General features: G+C 35.2%; 1 protein-coding gene across 1 annotated transcript in view; it reads left to right on the forward strand.

Moving 5' to 3' along the window:
* Nucleotides 1–235: 235 nt before the first annotated feature.
* The window catches only part of SCML2 (Scm polycomb group protein like 2), a 73,499-nt gene continuing 62,975 nt past the window's right edge, over nucleotides 236–10,759 (forward strand). Inside the window, 5 exon segments of the mRNA XM_023753690.1 lie at nucleotides 236–274; nucleotides 1,713–1,775; nucleotides 6,302–6,372; nucleotides 7,437–7,671; nucleotides 10,626–10,714. Coding sequence (XP_023609458.1) covers nucleotides 253–274; nucleotides 1,713–1,775; nucleotides 6,302–6,372; nucleotides 7,437–7,671; nucleotides 10,626–10,714 — 480 coding nt within the window. The 5' untranslated portion in view covers nucleotides 236–252.

A 10,759-nucleotide genomic window follows, 5' to 3' on the forward strand; every position in this document is an offset into this window, starting at 1 on the left:
ACCCTTTTAAAGTGCACAGTTCAGTGTATCCATCACCACTATCTAATTCTAAAACATTCCATCATCTCAAAAAAGAAATCCCTTACCCACAGCCATACCTGTTAGCAATCACTCCCTAGTCCCTGTTCCCACGCCTTTAGCAACTACTAACTCTATAACCAGTTTCTAATAATAATATGACCCTTTAGAAGTATGCTAAAAGGTATTAATTGATTTTTCTCCTTGTAGGAAAGAACACCAGAAAGGGATACTATGGGGCGAACAGCCGGTAAAGGTAAAATTTACTTACCTAAAAATGATAATATTTGTTTGTTATTCATTTGGAATGAGTATCTTCTGGTAGACTGAACGTTTGTAAAATCTTTTTAAAAATAAAAGTTAAACGAGATGTTAGGTGCTTAGAATTGGAATTTTAGAACTGAAGAGCTATTAACAATAATTTTGTTATCTCTTCTGAATTTTATAAATGAGAAAACTGACACTGAGGGAGGTTAAGTGAACAGGTCATACAACAATCTGTGACAATGCTAAAATCAAAATCTAAATCTTCTAACTCGAATATGAGAGATTAAAAAATACTTCATCCTGACTTACTTTAATGAGAAGGCTGCTCACTGTACTGTGAATATGCCACACTCATTTGCACTCTGTTTTGAGTTGTGCTTTCTTTTCCATAATACATACTTCACACCTTTGCTATCCTAAATCCTGTTTTTCCTTCAAGACCCAGTTCAAGTCCTTTGTCTCCCATGACTTTTTCTCTGGCTGAATACTGAATGTTATCCTCTGCTGTTCACAATTTTATCAAGTGCATTAGTTTAGTGTAGTCTCTGTAACTAGATTTTAGCTTCTCTAGAGCAGGAATCATGCCTTTAGTTTTACTTTCTTATTAGAAAATCTTAAGGAGAACTATTTAGTAAATATAAATACGTACTTTCTTTTTACTAGCCAAATTATTTAAATAGAAAGCATTCCATCTACTTTATTCATGTCCTGGTTCAAACAGACACATTTAAAATAATTAAGACTATTGGGGAAATATGAACATTGACTTCTTATTTGATATTAATGAATTATGCTTGAATTTTCAGCATAATAATAATATAATGATAGAATTTTAAAATTATATATCTTTAAGACATATACTGTAATATATGTGGACAAAATAATATAATATCTTAGATTTGGTGAAGTCATAAGTTCCAGCACTGTTTGAGCTCCTCAGTTTGGCACAAAACTCTGCCTAACCTATTGAATTATATTACATTCTAGCTTTCTTGTTATGTTTTCAACTGTCAAAAACATCCACTTTATTTCTAGGACACATTAATTTGAATATTGTAAGGATCAGCTCAACTTGTTTTGGTTTATTTATTCATTCATTTTTCAAATCCTTGAGGGTGTTATTGCATACCAGGTCCTATTCTAGGCACTGAGACTATAGCAGTGAATAAAACAGACAAAATTAAATAAATCCCTGCACTTTCGGAGCTTACATTTGAGTGAGGCATAAAATGAAACAAAATAAATGAGCAAATTTTAAGGTACACAGCATGTGAGAAAATGAAGTCCTGTGCAAAAAATGAGAACATTAATTATAAAATTAAAACTGGTTCCTATCAGAAAATAGTTTTATAGTTTTTCTAAGTGTTCTTTCAGACTATTGCTATAGTCTTTAGGTATTGCTTACTATTTTATTTATTTTTTTTTAGATTCAATGAATGTGAAGAAGGAGAGTCAAGAGAAAAGTTCTCAATCGGACACATCTACAGAAGGTGTTAGGTTTTAAAGTACTTCAGTGCAACATATTTTTTCCTCAGTCAGTGTTAATATGAACTCTTATTGCTTTTATATAGTCTCTGTACAGCAAACTCCTGTAAATATAAAATCTAAGTGATAAGAAAGGTCAAGAAATAATTTTTATTTTGAAAATTTTACTTTGGTTTTACTTAGAGATAAATTGGTATGGCATTACATAAAAAAATAATCATGTGTTTCAATGCAAATTTTGAAAAATTAAAGATACCTAGTTATTAATTACCATGTATTACCAATTTTAAAATAACTTGATTATGAATAAAAAACCTAACATTAGAATCAATGTGAAAGTTCGTTTTTGATGGTCAAAAGAAAGTTGATAAATCAAGTAGGTAAAAGCTTAGGCATTGATAGGTCAGACAGACCTCTTCTAGAAATCCTGGCCTCATCCTTTTTTTGTTTTTAAATCCTCATCTGAGGATATGTTTTTATTGATTTTAGAGGGAGGAAGAGAGAGAGAGAGAAAGAGAGAAACATCGATTGATGAGAGAAACATCGATTGATTGCCTCCCGTATGTGACCTGATTGGAGATTGAATCTGCAAGCGAGGTATGTGCCCTGACTGGGAATTGAACCCTCAACCTTTTGGTGTATGGGATGATGCTCCAATCAACTGAGCCACCGGGCCAGGGCTGGCCTCAGTCTTTATTGGCCTCGTGACATTGGGCAAATTATTCAACATTCTTTGTCTATTTTTTTTCTCAGTAGCACATGGATACTACTACTTACCTCATGGGGTTATTGGAATTTAAATTTAAAAAATGAATGTAAAGTACCTAGTATAATTCCTAGGTATATTGTACATGTTCAGTAGATGTTAATTTTATTTATTAACACTCAATTGATTTCTTATTGTAAACAGCATGTGTATAGCACTGTGCCAGAGACACTGGAGGTACATCTGACTTGTTGCACCTGCTCTTAAGGAAAATGAGAAAATAAGTCATATGAACACAAAAGGCCGAATAAAAAAGTGACAAACTTATTATGAGATATTACTAGACGAACCTCTTTCCCTTTCCTTTGTCTTTCTGTTGGACCTGCCCTGCCAGCCCCACTCTTGTAGTACTTCATATATGGCTTTCTGTTCTCACAGGAAGGTTGCCTATAGAGGTAATCCCCATGGAATCATTCTCTCTCAATGCTGGGCCCCCAGTGCCTCCTTATTTTTCCCATTGGCCTTATTTGTCCTTCAGCTCTTCTTTCCAACCTCTAAAACTCTCCAAAGAAATGGAGGCCATTAGGTTAGAATGTTCTTTATCCCTACAAATTCCATCTGTTTTTTAAATATAACAGTTTTGTTGAGATGTAACTTACATTGTTGAGATGTAAACAATTCGCCCATTTAAAGTATACAATTCATTGGTTCTCAATATATTTACAGAGTTGTGTAACCATCATCACAATAAATTTTAGAACATTTTTATCACCCTACAAAGAAATTCTGCACCCAGTTAGCAATCACTCCACATTTTCTCCTAATGCCTCTCCCCTCCCCAGCTCTACGCAACCGCTTATCTACTTGTTGTCTCTATAGATGTGGCTATTCTGAAAATTTCATAAAAATATATTCTTGAAGGTTGAAGCTAGTAACTTTTCAAAATTCGCAAACTTCTGATTTAAAAAATGAGATTACTTGATCAAATTGATAGACATCTGCAGATATTTTTAGGGCCCTGATTTTAACATCTTATTTTAGAAATTTGGACAAATAATGGACTAGAATAGAGTACAAGTCAAACAAGAAGGAACCATGGGTCCTGAGCTTAACATATTGTTTTAGAAATCAGTGAGTGACTGCTAGAAGTTAAGCTCTGAGAGAGCCAGAATTTTTGTCAGTTTTATTAATCACTATCTCCAGTACCTAGAACAGTGTCTGACACATACTGGCTACCTTTTATGGGAATCCAGTGAATAATGAAACAGACATGATTCCTGCCTTTTTTCAGTTTAGGAGGAAAGCTAGACATTAAATAAACAACTTCAGTTGTGATCAGTGCTGTGAAATAGTGGTGCAGTGATCATTTAGCTGAGAAGCTTCTAGCTCCAGATATTTTGCCCATCTTTATTAGACTCTGAACCCCAGCCTCACACTAGAAGACATTATGATTCTGATTTACTCTGGAGAAGACCAGAGGGCTCACATAGATTATGTTCAGTTTGGTATTTGGACAAATAATGAACTAAAATAGAGTACAAGTCAAACAAGAAGGAATCATAGGCATGTGCAAATAATAATCAGAGCACAAAGTACTCTGAGCACAATGTACACCTGTCTCTTGAACAAACCTATCAGTTCCTAGGCTTCTTTTCTGAGAGAGAATCTACCCTCCCACCCTACCCCAGTTTGTCAATGAGGATAAGATGTAGAGGCAGACTGGGACCTCAGGCTTAGCTAAGACGTTCTGACTATTTTGACTCCTGGTCAGGAATTCCAGCTGTGGTATTATAGATGTGTCAAATCTAAATTAAATTGATCAGGATATTTCAGTGACCTCCTTAACGATACCATAGCCAGATACTCCCACCCCCAATTCATGTTTTGTTTTGTCTTTAAAAAAATCCTCTCCAATACCATATGTTGGTAGAGCTTCAGTTAGAATCTTGGGTCTCCTGATTGTTTAGTTAGTGTTTAGGAGGTCACTGAAATATCCTGGCCAGTTTAATTTTGGAGCCATGGATCTTAGTTTTCACTTATGAAAAAGCTATCCAGTATTAAATGACAATATAGACATTTAATTTTATAATAATAACATACTATTTATTGAGTGACTTACATGTATGCTACTTCACTTAATTCTCAAAATACCTTGTACCATATTTACTACATTCCCCATTTTATAAAAGAAGGAACTGAGGCTGAGAAAGTGAAATGACTTGCTCAGGGTCACATAGCTAGAAATAGGCAGAGCTTGACTGGAAGAAGGCAGGTTTGACTCCAGAGCCCATAGTCTCAACATTTCTGCTGTATACCTTTCAGCTGTGTGGTAACATTCACTTCACATCATCTAAAGTGGACTTAAACACAGTATTATTTTTTAATGGAATAATCTCTTAAATTTATTGTTAAGTTTAAAAAGCAGGGTGTACAGTGTTAAGTATGACATAGTATTTGTACATACACGTATAAATGCACACTCATATATCAATGGCATGCTAAAGCTGGTTCACACCAGCTTGGGAGAGCCATTTGCACACATCTCTTTCCAACTTTGTGGTTAGTGACTTCTCCTTGGCACCTTGCAATCAGGTATGGTGGTAGTAGTTAAATCACAGAAGACTGCAAACACTACCAGTCAGGTTTTTGTTTGTTTGTATTTTCTGAAAAGCTGGCTGTTCATCATTTGTCAGCACTTTGTGTGTGTGTGTTTCAGTGTGTTATATCCTTTAAAGGATATATAAGAGGTTAGTAATGTAAATTCCCCAAGGAAAGGGAAATGTCAAAACCAACATTTTTAAAAAATATGTTTGTGCTGATTTCAGAGAGGAAGGGAGAGGAAGAGAGAGAAACATCGGTGATGAGAATCATTGGTCAGCTACCTCCTGCATGCCCCACACTGGTGATTGAGCCCACAATCAGGCGTCTGCCCTGACTGGGAATCGAACAATGACCTCCAGGTTCATAGGTCAACACTCAACCATAGAGCCACACCGGCCAGGCTCAAAACCAATATTTTTATAGTGAAAAAATTAAAAGAGTACAGAAAAACCTGATGGTTGATGAGAATTAAACTTTGTATGAATTAATACAGCTATCAAGTTTTTCTTTCAGTGTCTTTGGCATCTGACTGGCACAGTGAATTGAAGTGTTCAGGCCAGGCAGAGTACTGCTTTCTGACCTTTTCCTCTAGCATTATAATATATAATGAAGACTAAGTGAGAGAAAGGACAGCAAGAGTGTGTAAAAAATGTAGATCATTAAAATAATCTATATCAGTGACTGTACTGATGACTGGTTTACTGCTTTGTTCTGCCATATTCTTGACACCTGGATGGAGATCAACTAGTCAAGTGAGAAACAACTCTGATTCTCGGATTTTTTCTTTCCATAAAATTCTGCTATAACACACACCTAAACACCTTTAGCTTCCCTTGAAAAACAAAGCACCATCACATTAATAGGATGAAATGGTAAAAACACATCTTGAATAAATTTATATTAGAGACAAATGAGTAGAATATGCTATTACTCTATAAAACATCCTTAAGTTGTTTATAGAATCCACATTTTTAGAATCACTGTGCTGTAGTCCTCATTACATTGAGAAGATCTGACTTGTAATTTGTACCAGAGCCATTATTACCATGAAGTTGTCTTATTTTTTATTTCTATACTGGTAATCAAATGTAGATCAGGAAGTTTGAATCTGCTCTTACTTAGGAAATATTTTTTGAAGAGATATGGAACCAAAACCCATTTTATTCTTGAAAATTAGTATACATATTGCATATATTAAGAAATATTTTGTATATTTATTTCCAGATGATTTCCAGTGGGAAACTTACTTGAAAGAGACTGGATCTTTAAGTGCTCCTGTAGAGTGTTTCAGACAGGTATGCTAAAATTCTGTAGATGTTGAATATATTAATGTAAACTATTAACTTGTTGAAAGGTGTCTGTGTGAGTGTTAGGTTCAGGTGGTGTGAGGAGATGGTGGGATTGTGGTAGTGCCATTTAAGAGCCAGCTGGTCTCTTTGCATTCATTCATTAAGAATTTCTTCAGTGTCAGATATATGAAGCCCTTATGATTGCCCATCTGGAGGGAAAGATAGACATGTAAATAATTAATTATGAGAAGTGTGATTACTCTATAGTGGGAGGGCTCACAAAAGAGGTGCTATCTGAGCTGGTTGGAATGAAGGGAAGAATATTCCAGATAGAACATCTAAAACAAAGGCACATGGATGTAAGGGAACCTGAGTGTGAGGGATGGCATGGCTGAAGCACAGAGTGGGGTAGAGGCAATAGTGTAGGAATGAGGTTAAAGTTGTGGGGGCTTTTAAACTGTAATGAGTACTTGGACTTTTATCTTAAGCAGTGGTGAGCTACCAGTTGGCTTATTTCAAGGGGAGTGGCCTAATCAGATTATTATTTTAGAAAGCCACTCAGTGTGCATTTTATTTATTTTTAAATATATTTTATTGATTTTTCACAGAGGGGATAGGAGAGGGATAGAGAGTTAGAAACATTGATGAGAGAGAAACATCGATCAACTGCCTCCTGTACACCCCCCACTGGGGATGTGCCCGCAACTAAGGTACATGCCCTTGACCAGAATCAAACCTGGGACCCACAGGCCAACGCTCTATCCACTGAGCCAAATCGGTTAGGGCACAGGGTGCATTTTAAAGGCCACATTTAGGTTGCCTGGAAGTGGGAAAATGAGTAAAACCAGCAGTTGGCAGTGTTTTTATGCTGCACATCAAGCCAAGGGGAGGGTTTGAAGATCTTTTTCTTGACCCTTAAAGTTCTTAACTTTGTTCACCATCTGCTGTGACCATTACTTAAAATGCTCCTCAAGTATTCTGGTAACATAACTGACTATTTGTTTTTCTTATAGTTGATGCACTTTAACAAAATTGTGTTTGTGTGTGTGTGTGTGTGTGTGTGTGTATAGTCTAAGGTCCCACCAACTAATGAATTCAAAGTTGGCATGAAACTGGAAGCGCATGACCCTCGCAATATGACTTCAACATGTATTGCCACGATTATCGGAGTTACTGGTGCCAGGTTACGTTTACGCCTTGATGGTAGTGATGATAAAAATGATTTCTGGAGACTTGTTGATTCTGCAGACATACAACCCGTTGGCACATGTGAACAGCAAGGGGACTTACTTCAGCCTCCACTGGGTAAGGATAAACAGTTTTTAAAATAACATATTCTTACTAATGTAATATTCAGAAATAGTTTTAATGGCCTTTAAAAAATCTGTTCTCCTAGACATTCTTACAAATAGGTGGTCAGGTGGTTACTGTGGAAAATGTATGAGAGAGGAACTCATCAGTACTATAATGTTAGAGAGTTTCACTAAGTACACATTTGGTTTATGTGTGCTAAAGGTTTCCCACTCCAGGGAAAGACTCGTTCTGTCTTTAAAGTTGAAATGTCAAAAGCTGCTCTACTAGATTACACATGCAGATTCAGAAGCCCTTCTGAGGGAGTAGTTTACAGCATTTGATAGCAAGTCACTTCCTCCCTTAATATTGTCCACTGGGCCATTCAGTATTTTTGGTATGGGGATGAGCATAGGGGATTCCACATCCAGGTTCTAGATGCAAATTTGGGAATTCCATTTCATCTATAGTGGGAAGAAATCTCAGTGAGAGAGGAAGGAGTGAGTAGCTTTAGGTCTTTGAAAAGGAGGAGATGGATGGAACTTACCAGTAAAGGTTTTTAAGTTCCAAGTTCTCCATTTTGACCAAGTTTTTAAAACGTAAAAACTGTATGACTAATTTTGAGCAAACTTTTTCTTTTACCACTTAGGTGTACCATGATATTCTATAGAAAATAAGTGATTTCATGTATCACTTTGTATTCTGAATGAATGGTGGGTTTTGGTTTTTGTTCTTTACAGTGCTGAAAAGGAAAATTCCTTATTTTAAAGCACAATAAGAAAATGGAATTTTTTTTGTCTCCTACTGGTGAAAAATTCCCTGAGAATAAAAATTTAATATATTAATAATAACTATTAAGTTAATAGATGGTTAAGGGTGTGTGTGTTTTCTGCTTTTTTCCCTTTTTTCCTTCATATCATTCATATTTTTTATTGTTTACTTTTATAACATTTCTGGAATCATACAGAATTCTGTAAGAGGTGTGTAAACCTGAGGCTTAGTGCTTTCCTGTTTGGATTTTATTTCTGTTTATAATATGATAATATGTTTCTTATTTTGTTTAAAAGAAATATAGTTATTGTGATTGCCAGCATTTCAAACACATAGCCAAAATTATGATTGGTTATTTTTCAAATTACATTTAGAATTTGTTAACTAAAAATATGAAATACATAACAACACATGCTAATTAGTGTGTATTTTCACACTACATATAAAAATACAGTTTTTGCCAATTTGCTCATTAGGCACTTTTGAATAGCTTAGTTTCCATTTTAATATAACACAACTTATTTAATTTTCCTTTTTAAAATGGGTTTATTTATTTAAATCTTAAAAGTTATTATTTAAAAGATACTTTAAAGTTTTAACATACAAACAGAAGGTGTATAAATCATAGGTGTACAGCTTATAAATGAACACACCTGTATAACTACCATCCAAATCAAGATGCGTGAACATTATCAGGACCCCAGAAGCCCCATTCCTGCTGATCTCCAGTCATAACTACCCCTTTCCCAAAGATAACCACTGCATAGACTTCCTGACATCATAGATTAGTTTTATCTGTGTTTGAATTTTCTATGCACTTTATATTTTACCCTTTTAATCTATGTTTGACTTCAGGGAGTTACAGAATTTAGAAAAATGTTAAATTTAGAAAAATTATGGTATATGATGCAATAAGATAAGGTAAGGGGTAAGAGAAAGGCATAAGGAATAGTGAATGATTCTTATGCAATATTCTGACCACAGTGTGGAAAATATATGCTGTGGATAACTTTATTAGATATCACTAATAATATTGAGGGAGTAGGTAATAAATCTCCCCTCCCCCATTTTTCCTAACAACAATTATTTCCCTTATTATATTAGGGGGTTTTGGTACAGGGTTGTTATGGGATGATTTTCTGTCTGAACATTTTTGTAGGTTTTATACTATTGATAGACCTGTTGCCAGTGATTCGTATGCCTCCCTATCTTACTGCATGTAATCATCAGGAATGCATGACAAGTTCTCTCCAATTCTGATATCAAGGCAGGCAAGTGCTGCCTGAAACAGATTGCAGTAAAACCAGCAGATCCCTGTTTCCAGATGCTGTGATAGTCACCATTAATTATAAGATCTCTGGAAAATATACCTATTTTGATAGCAACTAATACATATTCTAAGAGAAGATCATGTTTATGTAGTGTGTGTAAGGATTGCTAAAGTGAGAGCTGTATTTTTCTCTAACATATTGTATGAAAAAATTTCAAACATACAAGGTGAAATAATTTTATAATGAATACCCACCTACCCATTACCTAGGTTCTATCATTATCATTTTATTATACTTGCTTTATCACTCATCTTTCTATCTGCCCTTCTATGAATTTATCAATCCATCTTATTTTAAAATACATTTGAGAGTAATTGACATCATTACATTTCTCCTGAATACTTTAGCATGCATATCATTAATTAGAGTTGTGTTTATGCAGCTTTTTAAGGTGAAATTTACATAAAATGAAATGCACTGTGTTAGTGTGCATTTACAGAGTTTGACAGAAAACTGTCTTTTTCTGAAAGGAAATAAAGCAGGGGAAAAAGAGGGCCTGGAAGTCTTTTGCGGCCTTTGCCCTCCTTGTGAGGCTGTTGGTAAGAAATGGTAGCTCTCCTGGGTTCTGGCTTGGATTACCCAAGTATAATGGCCCATTCCCAAGATATACATGGATGTTGATGATCTCCAGCTACTGGTTTCTCTAAAATGAGAGTTTCTACTCCACTGTAGCATTGTTGCCAAATAATACAGTGGCTATAGTAGCACCAATTGGAGAGTGTAGCTGTTCTTCTGACCCATTTCCTGAGTTCCTCGATAAGAAAATTATTCTCTGGAGAATAGTAAATGAATACTATTTTTAATACCAACTTGCTGTAATATCATAGGAAGGCTTTTTCATGATACATGATTTAATTTTTAAAATAGGATACAAGATGAGTACATTATCTTGGCCGATGTTCCTTTTGCGAACACTGGATGGATCTGAAATGGCACCTGCAACATTCTTCAAGGAGGTAAGAAAGAATTTATAAAGAACTTCAAACCTCAGAGGGAAGGCA

Source organism: Myotis lucifugus, unplaced genomic scaffold (assembly GCF_000147115.1).
Source record: "Myotis lucifugus unplaced genomic scaffold, Myoluc2.0 scaffold_49, whole genome shotgun sequence".
In the NCBI taxonomy this organism is placed as follows: domain Eukaryota; kingdom Metazoa; phylum Chordata; class Mammalia; order Chiroptera; family Vespertilionidae; genus Myotis; species Myotis lucifugus.